Source organism: Bos indicus x Bos taurus, chromosome 25 (assembly GCF_003369695.1).
Source record: "Bos indicus x Bos taurus breed Angus x Brahman F1 hybrid chromosome 25, Bos_hybrid_MaternalHap_v2.0, whole genome shotgun sequence".
Taxonomy (NCBI): domain Eukaryota; kingdom Metazoa; phylum Chordata; class Mammalia; order Artiodactyla; family Bovidae; genus Bos; species Bos indicus x Bos taurus.
The window spans coordinates 198,166-223,469 of record NC_040100.1 but is presented as its reverse complement, the minus strand read 5'-3'; the positions used below and the strand labels follow the sequence as shown (position 1 = coordinate 223,469).

At 46.6% G+C, this 25,304-nt stretch overlaps 1 protein-coding gene across 1 annotated transcript; it reads right to left on the bottom strand.

Annotated features, from left to right (window-relative positions):
* Positions 1 to 19,534: 19,534 nt before the first annotated feature.
* On the bottom strand, positions 19,535 to 24,617 carry LOC113883958 (translation initiation factor IF-2-like). The gene is made up of 4 exons (XM_027528194.1): positions 24,541 to 24,617; positions 22,619 to 23,535; positions 22,202 to 22,382; positions 19,535 to 19,575 (listed from the first exon to the last, which is right to left on the bottom strand). The coding sequence occupies exons 1-3, from the start codon at positions 24,615 to 24,617 to the stop codon at positions 22,336 to 22,338; spliced, it is 1,041 nt and encodes a 346-aa protein (XP_027383995.1). The 3' UTR covers positions 19,535 to 19,575; positions 22,202 to 22,335.
* Between the last annotated feature and the right edge of the window lie 687 nt (positions 24,618 to 25,304).

The following is a 25,304-nucleotide window of genomic DNA, read 5'->3' as shown; positions in this document are numbered from 1 at the left end:
CTTGGAACTGCAGGGCACCCGGGGACAGCGGGAGAGGCCCCACGGGGTGCCCACTCCACCCCTCACGGCTGTCTTGCTGACTAAGCAGCCTGTGTCTTGACTCCCAGGGGGGCACCTCTTTGCCCTCTTCCCTCGCACAGTGCTGCTTGCAAGGTATAGATTGGGCTGAGGCAGAAAAGGAGAGACAACCTCAACGGAAGTAGGTTACTTTTATTCAGGCAAGAAGGGGCGGCAGTCAGCCTAAGGACCTTGCTGAGCCTGAGAGGGATCAGGGAGGCTTCATATTTAAAGCGAGGTTTGTGGAAGTGATAAGGGAAACGTTAGTCAGGCAGGTTGTTTTAGGTATTCTTTAGTTGAGATGGCATGTGTAGTTGGGCAGGGGGTGATAAATCCTCTGGACAAGGGGTGATAAGTTTCAGGTGGATGCAACCAGCCTGGAGCATCAGGGCGGGACCTAAAGTTTGGTTTTGTTTTCCCGAAGTTAGAAGATTCAGCAAGAGCCTTTGAGACTGCTGTTTTCTTTTCTAGGCCCGAAGATTCTTTTACTTGTCAGAAGCAGCACTCACCTGTGCCTCTCCCTGATCAGGCCCAAACAAATCAGCTGCCCTCACCTGAAAGGGTGTTAGTCTCTCAATCATGTCCCTGCGACCCCATGGACTGCAGCCCACCAGGCTCCTTTGTCCATGGGATTTTCCAGGTAAGAATACTGGAGTGGGTTGTCATTTCCTTCTCCAGGGGATCTTCTTGACTCAGAGATCGAACCCAGGTCTCCTACATTACAGGTGTATTCTTTACCATCTGAGCCACCAGGGACATGCATAAGAAACTGTTACCTCTCAAAACTGGGGTCAGAAGGTTGGGTGTGTGGTTCAGGCTCTACAAGGCATTTCACATTCTCCTAGTATCTCCTCTTGTCTCCCTATGAAGCTCTTACATCTCAGGACACCTCTAACCAATACCCTCTTTTGATGGGAGCTAGTGCTCAGCGGTTAATATTTTCAGCCCAGAGAGACACAGCCTGTGCTTTAGACCATGGCAAACCCTCCCAGCTAGCCCCAGTCCATCCAAATCTCTCCTGTTCCTCAGATCCCATGGCCAAGACAGTCCCTGAGTCTGTTCAGTGGACAAGCTCCCACAGTGTCCAGTGCTGAGGCTCCTCCCACCCCCGTGCCCCCTCGGCCCTGCACAATGAGCCCGCACTCCTGGGAATACAGGGTCCCCTGTGCGCTTCTTCCGGGGCTGCTGCTGGGCCTTCTTCCTCCTTCAACCAGAGCAGGGAGCTGGCTCGGGCAGGCCCATGAGTAGGAGGAGGAGGGGACGAGCTGTCAGTCCCTCCATCTCCTGCGTGCAAAGGCACTGGGGGCTGAGAGCAGGCTTGGCCTGCTCAGCGGTCAGGACTCGGGGTGCCTGCGGGGGAGGCTGAACCTACTGGGGAATGGTGACAGTGTTGATGGTGACAAGCTGTTTCCATCTCTGTACGAGCTGGTCCAGTTCACCAAATTCTCCCGAAACTAACACCCGTATATAAACACTCTTCCTCTGGCAACAGGGGGTGGGCTGAGTGTTTTCCAGGAAACTCCTCACTAACCTCTGGGAAAGATTCTGACAGAGTCTCTGATGATGCAACAAATGTCCGCTTTGGTTAGGAATCAACAAGGACTCCCTGTGTGGCACATGGATGTCAATGCTATGTAGCAGCCTCGATGGGAGGGGAGTGTGGGGAAGAAAGGACGCGTGTGTGTGTTTGGGTGAACTGTTCCCCTTGGTGTCACTTGAAACTGTCACAACACTGTTTGTTAACCGGCTACACCCCAAATACAAAGTAAAGTTAAAAAAGAGAACATGCGACCAGACACAAAGAGAAGACACTGGATGATCTGGACATTGGCTTCAAAAGTGCATTTTGTCAATACAGAAAACTACAGTATTTTAAAATTCTAGTTTATGATTTAGAATCTATGATATTTAGGTGACTGATCAATTGTTTAATACAGGCACTGATAAGAATACAAGCTAAAGGCTAACCAGTTTTAATATAAATTTCACCCTACAGTCTAAAGCCAGGGCACATAAGTCTATTTATCAGTCTCCCTCCCTCCAACTCCCTCTCTCTATCGTTTTAAGATTTGTGTCACCAGTGAGCTCGCTCCAGCTCTCCTGCAACACACACCCTTCATTCTGTGGGAGAAGTGATAACACTCGTTTACACTAGTGTAAGTGAGGAGGTGATGCACAGTGACATAAGGAAGGAGACTGGCGGGGGGCTCAGCCCGGCCTTGGCCTGGGGGCTTTGCCCAGATCCTCACTCCCTCTCTCACTGCTGACCATAACAGGGGCCTGGAGAAGCCTGTGAGGAGCCCTGACCAAGAACCTTCATGCACGTCTTGCCATTTACATCGTGAGCATGGAGTTTTCTCAAAGATCTTCAAATTTCTGTTTTTTTCTGACTTCTTTAGTCTTCATTAGTCTTCTCACCAGGGGTGTCGTTAACTAAATGAGCTTATATACTAATATTAACATATATCATTGATATATAAATATTATATTAAAATAATAATAGTACATATCATTTTATATTTATTTACATTATATATGCATATACTTATGATGATGCTTTGAAAGTGCTGCCCTCAATATGCCAGTAAATTTGGAAAACTCAGCAGTGGCCACAGGACTTGAAAAGGTCAGTTTTCATTCCAATCCCAAAGAAAGGCAATGCCAAAGAATGCTCAAACTACCGCACAGTTCCACTCATCTCACATGATAGTCAAGTAATGCTCAAAATTCTCCAAGCCAGGCTTCAGCAATATGTGCACCGTGAACTTCCTGATGCTCAAGCTGGTTTTAGAAAAGGCAGAGGAACCAGAGATCAAATTGCCAACATCCGCTGGATCATGGAAAAAGCAAGAGAGTTCCAGAAAAACATCTATTTCTGCTTTATTTACTATGCCAAAGCCTTTGACTGTGTGGATCACAATAAACTGGAAAATTCTGAAAGAGATGGGAATAGCAGACCACCTGATCTGCCTCTTGAGAAATCTGTATGCAGGTCAGGAAGCAACAGTTAGAACTGGACATGGAACAACAGACTGGTTCCAAATAGGAAAAGGAATTCATCAAGGCTGTATATTGTCACCCTGTTTATTTAACTTATATGCAGAGTACATCATGAGAAACGCTGGACTGGAAGAAACACAAGTTGGAATCAAGATTGCTGGGAGAAATATCAATAACCTCAGATATGCAGATGACACCACCCTTATGACAGAAAGTGAAGAGGAACTAAAAAGCCTCTTGATGAAAGTGAAAGTGGAGAATGAAAAAGTTGGCTTAAAGCTCAACATTCAGAAAACGAAGATCATGGCATCCGGTCCCATCACTTCATGGAAAATAGATAGGGAAACAGTGGAAACAGTGTCAGACTTTATTTTTGGGGGCTCCAAAATCACTGCAGATGGTGACTGCAGCCATGAAATGAAAAGACGCTTACTCCTTGGAAGGAAAGTTATGACCAACCTAGATAGCGTATTCAAAAGCAGAGACATTACTTTGCCAACAAAGCTCTGTCTAGTCAAGGCTATGGTTTTTCCTGTGGTCACGTATGGATGTGAGAGTTGGACTGTGAAAAAAGCTGAGCGCCGAAGAATTGATGCTTTTGAACTGCGGTGTTGGAGAAGACTCTTGAGAGTCCCTTGGACTGCAAGGAGATCCAACTGGTCCATTCTGAAGATCAGCCCTGGGATTTCTTTGAAGGGAATGATGCTAAAGGTGAAACTCCAGTACTTTGGCCACCTCATTGGAAGAGTTGACTCATTGGAAAAGACTCTGATGCTGGGAGTGTTTGAGGGCAGGAGGAGAAGGGGACAACAGAGGATGAGATGGCTGGATGGCATCACTGACTTGATGGACATGTGTCTGCATTAACTCCGGGAGTTGGTGATGGACAGGGAGGCCTGGCATGCCACAGCCAGGGGGTCATGGGGTCGCAAAGAGTTGGACACGACTGAGTGACTGAACTGAACTGACTGACGTTATAGTAAATTAAATTAATAAATATAAATAAACTAGCATAGCGATAAGAATATATATTACTCCTCAGAGGCAGACCTTTGCCTTTTATGCAGTCAACTCTGCCTGCTGATCATATTTTGTTTGCCAGAAAAAAATGAAGACTGAGGCCAGAATGAAAAGTGAGGGGAAGGGAGGCAGAGAAGACCCAACCTGAAATTACAGGGGAGGCATAATTGAATCACTCAAGTGAAACAAGAAGTGTGTTCCCGAGATCAGCATGAAGCTCACATTCTTAGTGAGGGGAGCGGATTCGACCCCGCACCCAGCCCGTGGGCACCTTTTGGGGTGGGGTGAGCGGGAGGGAGCCTCCTCTGGATGTCTCTCCACTGCCTCCTCCAGCTGACCTGCTCCTCCTCCCCAGGCTCTGCTGCGACCTGTGTGCTTTGCCTCCAGGAGGCCCGTTTCCTCCGTTTCCTGCCCTCCACTGTTCCCCGCCTACCATCTCTCTTTCCTTGATTCTCTCGGCTGCCACCGACCAGACGGGAGACACAGGGATCACAAGACCATCCCCTGCGGCCCATGAGCTGCCCTCGCCCCGCCCTCCTCCTTTAGAGCTGGGTTAATGGGTGCCTGGTGTTCATCACTGAGACTTTCCTTGCTCATAGTTTCTCCATTCCTGATGGTGGGATGCGCAGGGCAACTAAAGACATTTCTGAATTTCCCTGAATGTGCATGCTAGATGAACCTAGTTTGCTTATATCAGAATCATTTTGTTCTAAAAAAATATTTTTATATTCCTATTTAAAACCACTGGAAAACCTCCAAACAGGAAATGGTGACACCTCAAAGTCATACTGTTACATGACTAAAGCAAGTTGTAAAACAACACACATTATTTGTCTAACTGAACTAAAAATGAACCTATATTATCTGTGTAAATAAATATATATTTGAAAATGTTTTTTAAAAAGCTGGAGCAATATATACAAGTGAACCACAGATACTTTGATAAGGATGAAAGAGAAATTCTACTTTTACTCTAAATTATCGAGTTTTTTTGTGTACTTTTAACTCAGGAGGAACTTGAACAAGAGTGTATATTGTTTGTATTTAAATAAATACTCTACATATGATTGTACCGAACCAGCTTATCATTAAAAACCGGACCAATGTATTTCAGAGTCAAACAAATGATAAACTGCATAGAAGAGAGTGAATATCTGCTGAAGGGTTAGGGACAGAACGAGCACACGAGCAGCACACACAGTGAAACGCGGGCTGCACGCTGCTGTCCCCTCCAGTCACTGGGACGTTTCCTGAATGCTTGCTGGGTTTAAGGCAGCCTGGAAGTCAGTCACCTGTCCAAGGCAAGCCTGAATTGATGCCAGGCCCATAGTAAAGACATGTTTTATTTAGTAGCTCTCAGAGGTAGCAAAAGTACACTGTATTCTCTAAACTTATTTTGGCCTGTTCTATAATGGACTGTTCCACTAAAAACAAAACACTCAAACCAACATTAAAAACCACCCTTTTGGTGTACCTGAAAGCTTTTGCCATTTTAGAGCTTTCTCTTTTTCTGTCATCTCTTAAACATGTAAAATAAATACAGTCAAGTCCCCTCAGGAGGGGCTACTTAGGGAGCTCTGGGCCTCAGTCGTTTCTAGGAATAAAAGTGGCAAAGAGCAGTTTTGCTCCAGAACTCTCAAGGCATTTTGGTGTGGGATAATCGGGACCCATGGAAAGCATATGAAAGCCTGATACTGTTTCTCACATCTGCCACAGCTCAGTGATTTTCAATATCTTACTTTCTGTAACCAAAGATTGAGAATGCTCAGGAGAGAGCATAAATATAACTACATAACTCGTTATAAATAGCATATAAGTAGAAAGTGTAGTTAGGTGTGAGTCTAACTTAGCTTAATATCCTAGTTCCTGTGGCTCTCAGTCCTATAGGCTCAGACTACATTCCTCGGGCACCTCTACAGATTGGACAGTAGGTGGCGCTTTCAGCCTGTTTGAAACACAGTTCACGGGCTTTGGCTTGTTTACTTGCTTTTTAACTGTTTTACCACCATTGCACAGAAAACCGAATAATTTGGTACATAAGTGTATGAAGTCCAGATCAATGTCATGGGAGCAATTCCAGAAGAACACAAAGCCATATAACTGATCTGTAGGAAGCATTTACAAATATCCACAGAAAAGACTTTACCTCTCCATAGATTCAAACTGAAAACAGAAAGTGAAAGTCACTCAGTCGTGTCCGACTCTTTGGGATCCCTTAGACTGTAGCCCGCCAGGCTCCTCTGCCCATGGAATTCTCCAGGCAAGAACACTGGAGTGAGTTGCCATTCTCTTCTCTAGGGAACCGTCCCAACCCAAATTATCCAGTAATAAAACGCTTTTAGGGTTTGTGTCACAGATGCTCTTTGCTACTTTGATTCCTGGTAATGACAGAATCTCAGGTCGACCTGGGACCCGCCTTAAAGTAGTTTGTGTCCTGTGACTCTGGTCAGACACATAGACTTTAGTTCGGTTTTCTTGTTTGGAAACAATTTGACCTAGCTGCTCACAAGCGAAAAGCTAACTACTATACCTTAAAATGTTCCAGTAGAGTACAGTCAGGTGCTCTTGATTCTAGGTACTTCAAAGGATGCTTTTAAGCCTTGTCAGCCAGCAGCTTCTCTTGATTCTGAAAGCTGGGTTTACTAGGGACTGGCAGCAGTGGAAGTGTGATGAAATCACTGCAGAATCTGTACAGACCAGGAACAAAGATAAAATATTCTGAAGGGGTGAATCCAGGGCATTTACTCTTATCTGAACAAAAGCTTGTGCACAGATGCATTTTATGCATCACCAGGGAGGGCACAGGCTCCCTGGGCTCTCCAAATCCCTCAGGTTAAGAGCTCCTGGCCAGGGAGTGAAAGAAAGCAAAGGCAGCCCTTCCCTCTTCCCCATTCCGACCTCTGGTCCCATGAGAGGGACAGTGGACGCTCAGCGCTCTGTCCCAGCCGCAGGGCTGCCAGAGGAGTTACAGGAGCAGACCTGCCCAATGGCGCCGCTGCTTGCTGCCTGCTGCCGGGCCTTGTGAGAAGGCCCCAAGGAGATCTAGAAAAGCAAAGGGGAGTCCAGCTCAGCAGAGCAGCCCCGAAGCACAGGGAGTTAAAGAAACAGGAAGCACGAGTCAGGTCAAGGAAGGACCCCTTTCTGAGGGCTGCGCTGAGAACGAGTGTGGCTGAAGCGTCCTGCTCCCTCCGCATGGGTCTCTGCGTCTGCAGGGACTTCTGGTTTGCCTCACCGTGAGCAGCGGCTGCTGGTCAGAAGGCAGATCTTTTCTACCATCAATAAACTGTCTTTTCCCCGCTGTCAGCCCTGCAATCTGGCACTATATGCTCCTTGTTCCATTGGAGCTAACACTTCTGTAAAAGGAGATCTAACTGTCAAGAGTTCAAAATTCCAGGGGTCTGTGGAGTCCTGCCACCAATTCACCCCCCAGAGTTGTGTTTGAATCAGGTAAAAACGCTCATTACAGGCTTAGGATTGAGGATACTAAAGTGAGAACATGAATAAATTTAGAACGTTTGGAAAGTCTGATTTTAAAAGTATTTGTTTATCTTTAAAGTCCAATAAGAAAATTTTACTCTTGCTTATTTTGTCTGAGGAATAAACATGGAAAGATACTGAAAAAAAAAAGCTACGAAATTTGAGGCTTTGAAGAAGGGAATTAAAAGAGAATGGGTCTCATGAAGAGTAACTCCTTTCAGATGGAGAAGCTGAGAGGAGAAAGAAATTGATTTAAGAAAATATCTTACTATTAGAGCTGAGGCCTTCTGCCATTTAGTCAAATTTTCTTTTCTGCATGCAGGGTCACCTTATACAGACTCATACAGACACACAATACAGCTACCATCTCCACTGATACGCAGAGGGGTGCCCTGGCCACCGCTTCAGACCACCTTGTGGGCACTCAGGATGCTCAGGACTCTGTCCTGTGTGTGTCTGGGAAGTGACTCCCAGGAGGTCCATCCACTGAGCCGAGTTCCACTCTGTTTTGAAGCAGCCCTTTAAATCCCTGAGGCCAGCGCCCCTCTCTCATCACATAAAATGTCCCCCCATGTGTCACTGCTCCTCATCAACATGGCTGCTGCTTTTATAATCAGTCTTCAGATATGGTCACCTGATTCTATTATTTTTTATTATGCTGAAGTCAATCAAGTGTCTTATATCTTACTAGCATATTAATATGTCAGATTCAGAGAAATAATTCAAGTATGAAGCCAACTGATTATCCTCCTATCCATATGAAGTATAAATATAATCTCTGGGAGATGGTGAAGGACAGGGAAGCCTGGTGTGCTGCAGTCCATGGGGTCGCAAAGAGTTGGACATGACTAAGTGACTGAACAATGATAAAGTATTATCTCAATTGATAATGAATGTACAGTGCATAGGGAAAAGTGGGAGAAAAGTGTTTTAAAAATTGGATCAAGCTTATCTAGTAAAATTAGCAGTTGCAAATATTGTTTGAGGGAAGAACATAATGAATTATGAAATTTCCTCTTATGTGAAAGGAAAAAAGCAAAAGTCACAGAACATTCTCATGAGTAGACATATTTATTTATTTAGAAACTGCTTATTTTCTGTGAACCAATTTCCATTTTAAGAGTTTGTGGGGTTTCCATAATGGCTCATGGTAAAGAATCCTGCCAATGCAGGAGACATGAGTTCAATCCCTGGTCCAGGAAGATCCCATGTGCCTTCAGAGGAACTAAGGCCGTGAACCACAACCATCAGAGCCTGTGCTCCACAGCCTGGGGGCCACAGCTCCTGAGCCCACGCTCTGCCACCACTGAAGCCTGGGGGCCCTGGGGCCCACGCTCCATAAGAAGAGAAGCCACTGCAACGAGAAGGTCAGGCACCACAACCAGAGTGCTCCCCGCTCACTGCAACCAGAGCAAACCTGTGCAGCAGCAAGGACCCAGCACAGCCCCCACCCAAGAAAAGAGCCTGTGAAAGAACAGCTGAAGCCCACGCAGTGCTGTGCCTACCCATCCAGTGGCCTGAGCAGCGGGCGCTGCAGGCCAGCCTTCAGGGGTAACTGCGGAGTAGGCAGCGAGCTTGCCTGCCCTGCCTGTGGACTAGGCCAGCACCTCAGATCCAGTAGCGTTGCACTCAGCTGCTGAAGTGACCCATTCACGGTGAAGTCCTCCTTGGTCACAGCTTGCTCAGCTGCCACCTGCTCTTCCCTTTTAATCTCTTCAGAATCTGCAGACGTAGAGATCAGGCACGACCTCCCAAGAGTGTTCACGGGAAAGGATGCTGCGCATGGGCAGAACTTCCAGGGTGAGCATCCGCCGAGTCAGACCCACCAACTGAGCTCCCTGGTTGCCGGGAATGGGTGGTCTCCAGAGTGCAGAGGAGAGTCCGTGTCACACAGACCGATGGTAAGAAGTTCACATACATGCCTCTGGGAGAGGCTGGCGGTCAGCCCAGGGATCGTAACTACCAGGAGTCTTAGCTCCTGGAAGCTGCCTGGGTCTGGTTAGTGGAGGCTCCAGGAGCAAAGCGGCAGCAAACTGCAGCTCAGCTCGCTGGTGAGGGTTCCTGGAGGACGCAGCAGGGACAGCAGCTGGGTTTTCAGTGGCAACGATGGCATGAGCTGCCTACAGAAGCTTCTCCCAGGTTCTCTTCGCATTCCTAATGTGGGACGCCGCCACTTTTCCTTCTGTAGATGTACTGCTCCATTGGGAAGTAAAGGTTGGTGCCACCTAAGAGGGCCCCTGCTGCAAGGAACGTGATGACGTCGTCCTTCATTTGCCGGACAGCAAGGACCCAGGATAAAGTAAAAGATTCACTTCACATTATGACAAGAATCCAGACAGTGCCGTATGGACCACTGTCTGAGTAGCGTGGGAAAAGCCTGAGAAGATGTTTTAGAGAAGCCAGATAATCTTTCTGATAAAACAAACTTGACTTTCATTCAGTTTGTAGAAATAAAGCTGTGAGTTTTGTTCTTTAGAGGTTTAAAATTTTTTGTAACGTCTTGGCATTTCTGAGAAACTTACAATACATGTACAAGGCTCAAGAACCTAAAAATATAAAATAGTTCATATTACATTGTTCTTCCTACCCCTCCCTTCTTGTCAAGTCCTTGCTGCTTCCACAGTCAGCCACGTTTTTGTTTCTCAGGGATAGCTTTCAGAGGTGTATTTTTTTTTTTCTTCTAAGTATTTATTTGGCTGTGCCTGTGGGACCTTTTCCATGAGAACTCTTATCTGTCGCATGTGGGTTCTAGTTTCCTGACAAGGGATTGAACTCAGGCCCCTACAATGAGAGTGCAGAGTCTTAGCCCCTGGATCAGGAGAGACGGCCCAGAATGTCATTTTATGGATACACAAGCAACTATGAATATCTATTTCTTCTTCACTCCACATGTGGTGCTAATGGTAAAGAACCCACCTCCCTATGCAGGAGACATAAGGGACTCAGATTCAATCCCTGGGTCTGGAAGATCCTCTGGAGCAGGAAATGGCAACCCACTCTAGTATCCCTGCCTGGAGCATCGCCATGGGCAGAGGAGCCCGGTGGGCTACAGTCCATAGTGTCACAAAGTGTCGGACGTGACTGAGTGACTGAGCACAACCACATTTAAAACCATACATGGTCGCACACTGTGCACAATGTTTTATGGTATCTTGCTTATATTCAGCTGACACTATCTTGGGGAATATTCTCTCTTGGGACACTATTTTCCACAAATCAGTCCACTGAATAGATGATGTACTATAATACACTTTACTGGTCCACGTTGGAATAAACACTAATATAAAATGACATCTTGACATCACAATAAACAATGTAATGCATAACCTTAGCCTAATTTATTCCATTGCAGGAAAATGTATCAATTTCTAATGCATTAGGAATTTCTACAAATCTAATGGACTTGTAGCCTGAAGTATTTCTAACTGAAATGTAGCATCTGATAGGATGTTGCTCATAAACTAGCACGTTGCTGGATTCCCCCACCCCCACCCCCCTGAGGAGCTATGCAATGATCATTTCTCTTCCTTAAGACTCAACCTCTCCTCTTGCAGATTTCTCCCTGGTCTGTTTTTAAAAACATTCTCCAACCTCTTCTTCCATTGTGACTTCTCTATAATCTGCTCTTCTTAGCACTGTCCTTCATTCGCATGCCTCATTGCCTGGTCTGGTCTCTACCTGCCATCTGAATATTGCCCATCATTGCTCCACCCACTCCCCTGGAAATGGTATCAATATGGCCAGATAGATGATTGAGTATAGAAAAATGTTTCATGGATGATATTGAATCACTGAGCCTGGATGAGAAGGAGACATCCACAGGGGAGTCTAAGGTAGCTGGGGAAGAAGGAGAATTTAGGTTTTATCTGTGGTCTTCACTCAGGGGAAGATGCTACAGGGCCCACCAGGGAAGGAGAAGTCAGAGTCAGAGGTAAATACTTGGGAGGTGGTGTCCAGAAATTCCAGCAGGAACTCTGGAGAGAAGAGTGAGGGAGAGCGCCTGCTGTGAGGCTGCTGTGAGTGTGGGCAGGGACACACATGGGGCAGCAGAGAAAGGAGCAGGAAGGTGATAACAGGCTTCCCAAGGGAGGGAGGGTGTCATGGTGATAGTGATGTGCACAGAGTCACACATGTCACGGAGATGAGGGAGGACGGAAAAGAGCCAGTGAGAGGGAGGGCGGGTGCAACTAATACATCCTGTACGCTGTTTCCTGAGAGGCCAAGAGCAGAGGCCGAGAGAGAGGCTGAGCCAGAGCACAGGACACAATGAAGGAGACATCAGTTCAGTTGCTCAGTCATGTCCGACTCTTTGCGACCCCATGAATCGCAGCATGCCAGGCCTCCCTGTCCATCACCAACTCCCGGAGTTCACTGACACTCACATCCATCGAGTCAGTGATGCCATCCAGCCATCTCATCCTCTGTGGTCCCCTTCTCCTGCCCCCAATCCCTCCCAGCATCAGGGTCTTTTCCAATGAGTCAACTCTTCGCATGACATAAACATAAAAGTTGATAAATAAAAACATAGGTGTTCGAGTCAAGATTTTGATAAAATGCTCTTTTAAGGAATACAATTGGGATTTTAAGGAACTCCTTTTAAGGAATATAGAAATAAAATTGCAGGTGAGATATTAACTCTTAGATGATGATTCACAAGAATGACTCCCCTGTCCTAAAGAGTGACACCATCAGAAGCAATTCTGTGCAGAGGTGAGCGGGGAGACGGCACAGCACAGTGGTGGAGACACGTGGTCGATGGAGACTCTGGGCCTTCACGGGAGGAGGGGGTTCCTGTAGACCCCACACGCTGGTGTGCTGAGAACATCGAGCAGGAGTTACTTGAGCCATTGAGAGTCACTGTACTTGAAGAGGTTTTTGTTTACATATAATTTTATTTCCTTTTGGCTGCCCTGGGTCTTCTTTGCTGCCTGCAGGCTCTCTCCACTTGTAGCGAGCAGGGCCTGTGCTCTAGCTGGGTGGCTGGGCTTCCCACTTTAGTGGTTTCTCTTGCTGTGGAGCACTGGGCCCTAGAATGCCTGGGCTCAGTCTTTGCAGTGTACAGACTTAATTTCTCTGTGGCGTGGGATCTTCTGGGGACCAGAGATCGAACCAGTGTCCCCTGCCCTGCAAGTAGATTCTTAACCACTGGACCACCAGGGAAGCCCCTGTACTTGAAGTTTTCATTGGAGCTACCTAAAACATGATAAAAGTGATCTCAGCAAAAGGGGGAAGGAGCAGTGAGCACACAGCCTGCCTTCCACCAAAGAGAGCCTGCTGGGTTTGCACAGATCCCTTTCCGTTTCTGAATCGCAGTTGTCATTTACTCATTTCCTCTTTCTCCACCTGAAACCCACACATGTCTTAAATTCTCCAAGCAATCTTCCTGGTGGCTTTCTTCCATGGAAGTAGAATTTCTCGGCAAAAGATTCTATGCAATCTTTCTATGTGAATATCAGAAGAGGGTGAACATTTTGTTTGAGGTTATGGTTCTGGAAATTCAGAATTAAATATGTTTCAGCTCACATTGGCCAAACTGTGCTGTACCTGGCCTCAGCCTCCTGTATTTTAGTTGGCTCACTGGTGTCATTAAGGTCCTGGGATCCCTCTAGCCCCTCAACTACTGCATCCACCTCCTACGGCCTGGCAAAAAAAAAAAAAAAAAAGCTCTCTGGTACCATTAAGATCCCTGTTGATTGCAGATCCTGTGATCTTGCTGGTGCCTTGACTTGCTGCAGCTTCCTAAGTCCTTACCTAGGATTTGTTGGCATAAAGTTCAACCAGGAAAAACAGAAAACAAAACCTGTTTTAATGTGTCTCTTGATATTTGGTTTTGTTTTTACATTTGCAAGAGCAAAACAGAGAAAATGAAGCAAAAGTTACTTTCAAACATATGTGGTTACCTGATTTAGAATTACTGATTCAAAGAGTGTCTATAAAAATAAAATGTGACTTCCACTCCCAGCTTTAAGAGGAACAGTATCTGAACTTCCTCACCTGGCACTGGTAATTAGAAAGCTGAACAAAATACTGGGAACAACTGTTTTCAGATCCTGGACAGCAGGCCATGCAGGACTAAATTCCTAGAGTGAATTTGCATACACAAATCCATCTGATGGCTCCCGGCTGTCTGCCTTCAGGCAATTTCCATGCTGCAGGTACAGGGAGGGGAACCCAGGTGCAGCCCAGCAAAGCCCTGATCTGAGAACACAGGTGAGCCAGGGAGGCACAGAAGATGATATGTGTGGGGCAGGGGATTGAAAAGAAACAGCTACTCAGACAGAAAGAATGATTCAAGTGCTTAATGGGCCCACTGAGTCTCTGCCATCTGATCACACACAGGTGAAATTCCACAAGGATGAGCAGGAACAACTTTTGAGGAAAGAATGATTACTGGAGATCTATGCATTGAGTGGGACTGGATGCCATGATCTTAGTTTTCTGAATGTTGAGCTTTAAGCCAACCTTTTCACTCTCCTCTTTCAATTTCATCAAGAGGCTCTTAATTCTTCTTCACTTTCTGCCATAAGGGTGGTGTCATCTGAATATCTGAAGTTGTTGATATTTCTCCTGGCAATCTTGATTTCAGCTTGTGCTTCATCCAACCCAGCGTTTCTCATGATGGACTCTGCATATAAGTTAAATAAGCACAGTGACAATATACAGCCTTGAAGTACTCCTTTTCCTATTTAGAACCAGTCTGTTGTTCCATGTTCAGTTCTAACTGTGGCTTCCTACAGGTTTCTCAAGAGGCAGGTCAGGTGGTCTGGTATTCCCATTTCTTTCAGAATTTTCCACAGTTTGTTGTGATGCACACAAAGGCTTTGACATAATCAATGTTTTTCTGGAACTCTCTTGCTTTTTTGATGATCCAGGGGATGTTGGCAATTTGATCTCTGGTTCCTCTGCCTTTTCTAAAATCACCTTGAACTTCTGGAAGTTCACGGATCATGTATTGCTGAAGCCTGGCTTGGGGAATGTTGAACATTACTAGTGTGTGAGATGAGTGCAATTGTGCGGTAGTTTGAGCACTCTTTGGCATTGCCTTTCTTTGGGATTGGAATGAAAACTGACCTTTTCCAGTCCTGTGGCCACTGCCGAGTTTTCCAAATTTGCTGGCATATTGAGTGCAGCACTTTCACAGCATCATCTTTTAAGATTTGAAATAGCTCAACAAATAGTTGGAGAAACAGTGGAAACAGTGGCTGACTTTATTTTGGGGGGCTCCCAAATCACCACAGATTGTGATTGCAGCCATGAAATTAAAAGATGCTTATTCCTTGGAAGGAAAGTTGTGACCATCTTAGATAGCATATTAAAAAGCAGAGACAGTACTTTGCCAACAAAAGTCCATCAAAGCTATGGTTTTTCCAGTGGTCATGTATGGATGTGATAGTTGGACTATAAATAAAGCTTAGCACAGAAGTATAGATGCTTTTGAACTGTGGTGTTGGAGAAGATGCTTGAGAGTTCCTTGGACTGCAAGGAGGTCCAACCCTGGGTGTTCATTGGAAGGACTGATGCTGAAGCTGAAACTCCAAAACTTTGGCCACCTGATGTGAAGAGCTGACTATTAGAAAAGACCCTGATGCTGGGAAAGATTGAGGGCAGGAGGAGAAGGGGACGACAGAGGATGAGATGGTTGGATGTCATCACCAATTCAATGGACATGAGTTTGGGTGAACTCAGGGAGTTGCTGATGGACAGGGAAGCCTGGCGCACTGCGGTTCATGGGGTGGCAAAGAGTCAGACATGAGTGAGCAACTGAGGTGAACTGAACTGAATGCATTGAATAATGTCCAACATTCATGTGGGGCTGAGAATCCTCAGCAGCCAGAGTGAAGGAACCTCCTTGAATATGTGGGGCATTCAACTGAGACAGAAAATGCATGTATTAGAGCTGAAACTAAAAAAAAAAAAAAAAAAAAAGAGAGAGATGAAACTAATCACAAGCCTTAAAATAAAGGGCATATAGAATTGTACTAACAAACCTTAGCAATAATCATCAAAAGTGTCTGTTATAAAAGTAATCATTTCCTACTAGGAAAAAGCAAAATGAACACTTTCTGAAAACATACAAAGAAAACAAATCAAAAGACATTTCTATAGCCCAGGAAACTTCAAGACACTTAGGGGTCCTGTGTCAGACAGCAGGTCCGATGTATATTTCATATTATCTCATACCCATCCACAAAATGAATATAAACCCCTTTATATACACTGCAAATATGCTAGAATATTCAAGAAATTGACTACTTTCTGGAAAAATATGAATTCTCAAGACCAATATTTAAAGCAGCTATAAGAAAAGAAAAATAAGCAAGGAAGGCTATAAAATAAATTTTTTCAAGAATTACTTCTGAAAATCATGTGAAGGCTATGCAAGCAAAGAACAACTGACTACAAAAGCACCACATAATTTTAGAGAATCAAGAATAGAGGAACAGAAGAAATCTGTATTTTGTGAACATAATTTAACCCTGATAGGAGTCGGACACAACTGAGTGACTTCACTTTCACTTTTCACTTGCGTGCATTGGAGAAGGAAATGGCAACCCTCTCCAGTGTTCCTGCCTGGAGAATCCCAGGGATGGAGAAGCCTGGTGGGCTGCCATCTATGGGGTTGCACAGAGTTGAAGCAACTTAGCAGCAGCAGCAGCATGAGAACTTGACATAAGTGACATAAAACAAAACCACACACCAATTTTACCTACTATTCTTGGTCTCCTAATCCATTAAATGCTCATTAATGATATATGAATCATTGCAGAGAAATTCTCCATCTCTAAAAAAAGTTAGGTTTCCTCACAATTTTTGTTCCTTTAAAGGAAGTCAAGCTGTACAGTCTAAGAAGTGCTTGCTCCAGAAGATGTGGAATATATATACAATGGAAAATTACTCAGTCATAAGATCAAATGAAATAATGCCATTTGTAGCAACATGGATGAACATGGTGATTTCACTTTAAGTGAAGTAAGTCAGACAGAAAGAGACAAGCATCGTATGACATCACACATGTGGAATATTGAAGAATGATACAGATGAACTTATTTACAAAGCAGAGGTAGAGTCACAGACATAGAAAACATGCTTATGGTTACCTAAGAGGACACGGGGGTGTGGGGAGAGGTGAGTCAGGAGTTTGGGGTCAGTACGCACACACTGCTGTGTGTACACCAGGTGACATAAGGAGCTGCTGTGTAGTGAGGGAGCTGTACTCAGTATCTTGTGACGACCTGTAACAGGAAAGAATCCGGAAGAATATATAGTCGCTCAGTCGTGTCCAGCTCTTTGGGACTCCAGGGCCTGTAGCCTGCCAGGCTCCTCTCAAAGGAGGGATCACAAGGAGCTGGACACAACAGAGGGACTAACCACACAAGTCCTACTCTGCTCGTTCTCAGCCAACTTGGAGAAAGACAGGACGCCTTGTCAGCACTGCAGTAAGTTCTGCTCTAAGATGCCTGCCCTGTAGGGAACAATTTGAACATATTCTGAACTTCAGTTGTGCTTGCAAGTAATTTTGTCAGGAGAAAGAGTTGGTGAAAGAAAGCACAGCTGACCCAGAGGAAACTAACCAGGCGGGAAAACACAGAACACAAGCTTAACACACAATAAACATTAAACTGACTGAGGACATTGCGGGAAGTGTCCTAGTTCATGCTCTATTTGTCCACACTTAATTGAGTGTGCTCAGTTAAGACACTCTGTGTCTAGAGTGCGCTGTCATTCTTGGCTAATTTAAAATATAGTGTATTAATAGGAAATTGGAGGCATAATAAGGCAAACAGATCAGGAGACGACTGTCATCGAGAAGAGAGTTGATGACTTAAAGTGCCCAAGAGGAGGGACAGGCCACGCCACTGGGCCACACGGGAAAGGATCAGCCTTGTCCGGAGAGGGAGGGAGGGGAACTCAGCACAGGGGCCTTGACTGTGACTCCTCAGGAGGGAACAGTGAGCTGGGTGCGCAGGCTCAGGACTGGCTGGTGCGCGTGATGTTAGCGGCCATCCTCGGTGTCTGGCTCTGGGTGACAAGGGAAGGGGACAGTGGCCCGGAGCGCAGCTTAAATGTCACCTCCTCAGAGACACGTCCCCGTGTGCATCTGCGGTGACAGCTCCCCCATGTCTCCTACCCTTACCACCTCGGTCCTTCACAGCACCAGGGCCGGCCCTGTCTGCACCCGCTGGGGCTCGTCACCCATTCATCCTCGGGCCCCAGGACTCTTCTCCTCCCCGCCCCTCTCTGCCCCAGCCCCCCCATCCCGCTGTGCCATTTCCCGCCCTTCACTTCATGGAGCTGATTCTTCTACAAGCTGTTCTGTTTATTCCTTGTCTGGTTCCACAGCGTCAGCTTTGCGGGAGCAGCAGAATCCTTTCTTTTTAAAGTGTGGTGGTTTTCTGTCTTACTCTCCTCTTGAATGTCAAGGACTGTGAGGTGTCGTGGCTGGGTCCCTGCCCCCAGCACAGGCCTGGCACAGAGCACATGCGCTCTCAGCATTTGGGAAGAACCAGCAGTGGTAAGCCTTGTTGCTGCCCCCGGGGGACTGTTAAAAACAAGACAACAGCCCCAGAGGAGTTGCCTAGTTAGGAACCATGCTAGCAAAATAGACTTAAATGCAGTTTTGGCTCTTCCAGAAATGAAATCTTGAACCAGTCAGCCAGGAATCTTCTGATTATCACTAGTTAAGTCATCTGCCTGAGAAAGCTTTCCAGCCTCTATTGGAAAGTAACCTCACAGTAACCACTTGGATTCTTTGCCCAGTACAACTTCCTTGTTCCTGATCCCTTATGCCTATAAAAGTCTTTTATTTTGTGCAACTCCTCAGAGTTTCTAACTGCTAAATTGGATGCTGCCTGATTCATAAATCTTTAAATAAAGGCACTAAGATTTTAAAATTTTACTCAGTTGAATTTTATTTTAATAGGGCATATAGCTTATTTTGGAGAAGGCAATGGCATCCCACTCCAGTACTCTTGCCTGGAAAATCCCATGGATGGAGGAGCCTGGTGGGCTGCAGTCCATGTGGTCATTAAGAGTCGGACATGACTGAGCGACTTCACTTTGATTTTTCAAATGGCAACCCACCCCAGTGTTCTTGCCTGGAGAACACTGCAGGAAGTGTCATAAGACGTATATCCCTGGGACATGCAGGAAGTGTCATATGTGACGCATATCCCTGGGACACGCATCACAAGAGGGCATGTCCCAGGGATGGGGGAGCCTGGTGGGCTGCCGTCTATGGGGCCGCACAGAGTTGGACACGACTGAAGTGACTTAGCAGCAGCATAGCTTATTTTAAGATTATATTTGGCTTTTAAGAGATTGTTATAGATTCAATTGAGCTTACTGTGAACGATGTCGGATTCAGGATCTCCGAAGAAGATTTAGCTTCAGGACCAGGGACCAGGATTGATCACTCAAGAGCGTTTGTGTAGCAGAGTTTCATGACAGTGGGAAAAGATCAGAGAAAGCTTCTGACATGGACAGCAGAAGGGGGTGGGGAGTGCCCCCCTTGCTAGTGTTAGCAAGGGAGGTATATACTTTTTAAATTGGTTACTACAATAAATCAAAAGAATGTCTCAGGTTTGTGAAAGTTTTACCAGACCCACTCCCACAATTAGCATTTTAGGATAACAGGATTAGAATTTAACAGAAAGATCCTAGCAGACCCATTCCCATAATATACATTCTAAGATATCAGGATTAATCAGAAGGTTTTTAGGAAGGAGAAACTGTCCTCAAGCAGGATACATTGTTGTTATATGATCCTTGGTACAGAGTTTAAGTGGCTCAGATGGGAAAGCATCTGCCTACAATGTGGGAGACCTGGGCTGGATCCCTGGGTTGGGAAGATCCCCTGGAGAAGGAAACAGCAACCCACTCCAGTACTCTTGCCTGGAAAATCCCATGGACAAAGGAGCCTGGTAGGCTACAGTCCATGGGGTTGCAGAGTCAGGCATGACCGAGCAACTTCACTTTCTTTCACAGAGTTTAAACTCAGTTGTGTAATCATCAGTTCTGGGCCTAAAGAAAGAAAGAAACAAAAACAAAAACAAATGTCTTAAGTGACTAAGACTAAGGAATGTAGAGAGAAAAAAAAAAAAAGATGTTTGTCCTTTCCTCCTCCTTGAGAACTCCAGACCCCTCTCTCCTCAGCTTCCCCTGGGCTTCTTATCAACCTGCCTAGGAACTGACTCTCACTTTGAGCACCTCTTCAGCCTGTGAGCTCCATGAGAACATCAGGCCAGAAAGATAAAAGACCTTGAGTAAATGTTATGATGACTGAATAACTGTACAGATAAAATGACTACACAGAGTCCATGTGAAGGTTACATTCACTGAAGATTAGCTTTTTCTTCCTCCTCCCTCCCTCTTTCCAGAATAGAAGTTCAAGGGACCTTATATCACCCTCACCTCATATGGAACTCCAGTGGTCTGGGTGAGTTTTATCTTTTCTCTATTTGTACACTGGAAGACATTTCATGACTGTACCCCTCAAAACTGAGAAAATTACTACTTGAGGGGCAGGGACCCTCCATGTTGTCTAAGTCAAAAGAGAACAATATGTGAACACAGAATATTGGGATGTCTTGGGCCCCTGGGCAGCTGGAAGGAGGGAGACAAAGGCAGAGGGGTGTTGTTTCCTCCTCCCTCCTCCCAACATGACACACTTGTCCCTCTTTGTACTTAATCAATCTGATCCTGATTATCTGGAGATTGACATGTCTGCTGGCAGATGGTGTGGTCTTAGCTCACAGCATTACAGGCCACCAGACCTCAGTTCTGAGCTGTTTGCCAGACCTAGGATGAGTCTTCAGCGTCTTAGATCTGCTGTTTTTATCCCTAAGCATTGACAGCGGTACTCCCTATGTGAGGCCCAGAGCCAGAGGCATCGGCACTTGGGATTGGTCACTGAAAGGCTGCAGCCCCATGAAGGCTGCCCCTAGAACCCCAGCCGGAACACGAGTGGTACGTGGAATATCTGGATGAAGCAGTGAAGATGTCAGCGAGAGACTCTCAGTTGGTGCCAGAACAGCATTGAATTAGAGCACTGGGCTTTTCTCCACTCACTTCCAGAGGGTCAGGCCCTATTGCCACTGGCCACATACCCTGAGTGATAACCATCTCCTGGGAACTCCAAGTCACAGCCTGATGGCTGGGCCTCCACAGGGCTGAAGGATGTGTCAGGAGCGGTTTGCCCACAGATGCTGGGCACCCCAGGGCTCTGACAGGGGCTGGTGAGGTTGGCATGGCAGGGCCCCACAGCACAGGGTATTGGGGTGCCTGGTCGGGGCTGCCATCATCTAGGGCCATACCACCATGAAGGCCCCTGGTAATTTCTGAGCTCAGAAGCTAAAGCAAGGTTGAGCCTGGCTAGTACTTGGTTGCAAGACCAGCTGGAAAGACCAGGTGCTGTGGACTTTCCCGCTTGTCTCTCCTTTCCTCTCTCTCACCCTTGGCCGCCGCCCCCTCCTCTGGCACAGATGGGCTCTCCTTTGGCCATTGGGAGGTGCACCTATTGTTGAGCCTTGGCCTGAGTGGGTGCTGTGGGGGCTCTGACAATGGGCAGCACAGTTGGGCTGCCGTCCTCTGTGCTTGCTGGCCACTCTGGGTTGGTGGGCAGGTTGAGTGCCTACAGGAAGGCAGTACTTTATGCCATGGAACTGTGTGCATAAAATGGTTCTAATGGTGACATTGGACCTCTGTGTATTTTCCACATTTAAAGAACTGTAGCACGTCTGTGTGTGTGTGTGTGTGTGTGTGTGTGTGTGTGCATGTGTTAAAGACAGGAAAATTCTGAAGACAAACAAAAAATTGGATCACATGATAAAATATGAATAAGCTTCAAAAACATGACACTGTGTAAGAAACCGGACCTAAATGGCCACAGTTGTACAAAGCCATGTGCTTGAAATACACAGAATAGGCAATTCCATGAGGATGAAAGAGTGAGGAATGTGGAATTTAAGTGACTGATTAAGGAATATTAGGTGTCTTTGTAGGGAGATAAAATATAAAATCTTCTGGATCAGATAGTGATGATGGCTACACAACTATATAAATAGGCAATCACTAAAATATAGTGCTCAAAGGAGAATTTTTGGGTATATGATATATATTTCAACTTAAAATGATTAATTTGAATTTTTTTTCAAAAATAACAAAATCCACATATTATCCTCAGTGCTTTATTTGGTTCTCACTCTAAGCTCTGTAGACATAAACAAAGGTGCCTGTGTCTGTGTGTGCATGCTCAGTCGTGTTTGACTCTTTGTGACCCCACGGCCTGCAGATAGCCAGGCTCCTCTGTTCATGGAATTTTCCAGGCAAGAATACTGGAGTGGGTGGCCATTTCCTACTCCAGGATATTTTCCTGCTCCTTCACTGTTTCTTCAGAATTTGTCTCCAGAGCAAGGAGTCAGCCACCACCACTCGCCTAGGCTGAGACTCAGGGCACACAGAGGAGTGGGGACATGCTCTGGTGGGAAAGAGGGAAAGCGTGTCCTGCTCAGAGCGTGTAATATGGGGAAGCCAGAGGCAGGCTGGCAGGAAGAGGGCCGTCCCAGGTGACAGCTTAGATGAGATTTGGCTTCCCCCATTTGGTACTAAATAGAAAGGAAGAAAAATAAGGAAGGTGACAGTCACTGACCACGCACTGAATCCTGGAGCCCATTGCTGCAGGGGCTGGGGTCTGGTTTTCCAGGTCGGTTGCTGCAGGGCAGGACCTCGTGACTGGAAGGAGAGGTTCCCCAACTTCCCAGTGTGTTAAGAAAGTTCTTTATTTCAACATCCTTCTCTGGTCGTCTTCAATTGGATACTCTGTGGATAAACTTGAAACAGTGTTTCTGAAATTAATTGCAAACAAGGTAATAATTACGTTATTGTTGAGTAACAATGATAACGTTAATTTTCATTATAATTAATTTCAAGATTTCTCATTGAATACCTACATTACAATATTAACAAAAACCCCCAACAACCTGTCGGGCCATCTGGTCGACCTCGCCGCAGCAGCCACCAATCTGTCACTTTGTGATTCTCACGCAGATGTATCCGTGTCTCATACCCGGGAAACACAGCGCCTCCACACGGACACCATCCTTTCCACTTCTGAGCCCGAGGAGAATAGAAGGGACTCCTGGCGCCCCTGGAATAGGTGCAGCCCGACCTGCAGGAAACCCGTCTGCGGAGTCCTGAGCACTTGACCGGGAACCGTGGCCGCCTGGGGGACGACCGTGAAGGCAGCGGGACGACCGTTCCCCCAAGGAGGCAAGGAAGCGCTTCCGGCGCACTTCGGGGAGGAGGACGGGCGGCCCGTGGTCCCTGCCGGTGCCTCCTGTTCTGGACACCAGGGCCGGCCGTCTCCGGGGAGAGGACACACGTTGTGAATCGGGACTATCGGGGTCCATGGGGGAGGCTGGGAAGACTGGACATGTCTGCGTGCGTCCGTGTGGTCCGCACCTCCGGGCGCGTGGGAAACATGGAGAAGGTGTAACCCTGCGGACGCCGGCGCCGTGACCTTTCCTGCTCGCGCTCAGCTGCCCCGGCGGTGCCCGCGGGCAGAAGGGGCCCCGCGGCGCGCTGGTCCACCGGCCGGGCAGCGACACCGACCGACACCGACCGCCGCCGCCCCCAGGCCGCGGACCTGCAGCGCGAATCTCCGGAGACAGTAGGCTCTTCCCGGGTCTCACGGCACCGGGAGCGTTGCCGCTGTCACCCCCGGCCTCTGGAGCTCTGCCCCGGGCTCGGCGGCCGAACCTTCGCGGGAGTCGCCAACGTTCCCCAGGAAGGGACCGGCTCACGGCGGCCGCTGGGTGGCTCCCGACGGGCGGCGCACATGGCCCCGGGCGGACCCCGACCGCCGGGCCGCCCTGACGCCCCGCTTGTCCCGCGCGTCCGCCTGGGAGCCGGCTCCCGGCCCGGCAGGGCGCGGAGACGCAGACCAGACGGGAGGGCGGGAGCTGGGAAGACCTCCCCGGGCAGCTGCGGGAGAAGGCGCGCTCCTCAGCGATTCTCGAGGCTCGGACTCAGGCGGCCCCAGAGGGCAGGTCCCTTCTCCTGGGCGGACTTAGGAATTTAGTGAGACTTAGACTGTGTGGACTGTAAAACTGAAACCATGAAAGGACTGGGTAAAATCATGTATGAATGATTTTTATTCTGTGGAATAGAAAGAGTGGAATCATGATACAACATTTGTTTTAAAACAGTCTCTTCAGAAGCCATCAAAGAAATGAATGATAAACAGCCATAGATCACCTTTTCATATTCCACACGGAAGGTCCAATGATAACAACTCAGCGTGGGAGGAACATTTGTGCAAATACTTGTGTACTAAGATTACTGATATTAGTATCACTCAGTATAAAAACAGAACATTCAGGAAACAGCCATTAAGACGGATCTGGGAAGGAAATTTGTATCGGTACTGACTTGGAAAGATCTGTATGATGAATTGTTGGATAAAATAGCCAAGTTATAGGATTTCCACTGGTGCTAAAAGAAAAAATATATATTACATTTGTACATTTATCTTTTAAACGAACTAAGATGGAAAGGCAAATGAATTAGAACAGCTAAAGCAGCTTTATAAAAAGAATACAATCTTTCGCATAGCTTGGCACCTGGTGCCAGAAAGAAGTGTCTTCAGAAACCAAGATGAGCCACACCGCCTACTTTTCTGCCCTCCTCCTCCTGTAGCCTCCAGGCAGGCAGCTGGCATCCTAGCCCCTTAAAGTCACTGCTCCACTCAGACAGACGCAGATCCAAGGAGGGGTTGGTATGACCTTGGCTCTGCAGACTTGGGCTCCTCAGCCTCTTGCCTCATCCTGGGAGCCCCCAGCCAGTCAGTCATCACCCCAGTCTTCCCCACCAGAGGCGACTGGCCCCACTCTGCAGGGGGCAGCCCTTGTCTCTATGAGCTCTGAGCTGTTTTCCCAAAGGAAGGATTTTCCCTTTGCACCGCAGGTATGAAGCAAGGGGATAACTGACTTTTTGCACCTGGACCCATCGTACACTTTGTCCTCACATCTGGCCCTATTATCCCCATGAGGGTAAAAGAAGGCCATTCCCTTTATATAGGAGGTGTGAGTCAATGGGACGCTGAGCTTTTACATCTGGACCTTTCATGCACATTTGGTATGCACTCAGCTGCTGAAGACACAAGACAGAGACAGGGTTAGGCCTCTTAGCGTGGTGTGGCCATTGCTCTCATGAAATATCCAAGGTCACTAAGCACCTCCAGGGTGGCAAGAATAAAGAAGCATGCAATCATTCAAGCCACACACACACACACACACACCACGGAGAGACTATAGAATCCACCTGATCCTAAGGGAAAATGCAACTCTGGAATCAACCACGTCAATGTGTCATGCAGAAGATAATCTAAATGACCTGATTCTATAACAAATTTTCAATTATTAATAAATATTTGCTGTCCTTGTGTTTATTCTGAGATTACTGAGAGTAACATGGCCAGTTTTACATTACTTAAAAAAGATTTATTTCATGGGGCAAAATTTAATAAAACTTTACTTTTCTTCAAGTAAAACTCCAGCATACAGTAATTAAAATACTACTTTCCTGAGCCAGAGCCGGCAAGTTTTTCTAAAGGGCAGATAGTAGATATTTTAGACTGTCATATGACCTCTGCTGCATCTACTCAATTCTGTTATTGCAGCAGGAAAGCAGTCTTAGATATCTTTATAGACACTGAAATTTGACAGCCATATAATTCATATGTCTCACAAAAC

Excerpts from the sequence above, each read along its gene's own strand:
- LOC113883958 (XM_027528194.1), bottom strand. The coding sequence starts at position 24,617 with ATGGCCTTCTTTTACCCTCATGGGGATAATAGGGCCAGATGTGAGGAC. Across the intron at positions 23,536-24,540 it reads GATGGGTCCAGGTGCAAAAA|CTGCCCGGGGAGGTCTTCCC; the intron begins GTCAGTTATCCC and ends CTTCTCCCGCAG. Across the intron at positions 22,383-22,618 it reads GGAGGCGCTGTGTTTCCCGG|TTTATCCACAGAGTATCCAA; the intron begins GTATGAGACACG and ends CACTGTTTCAAG.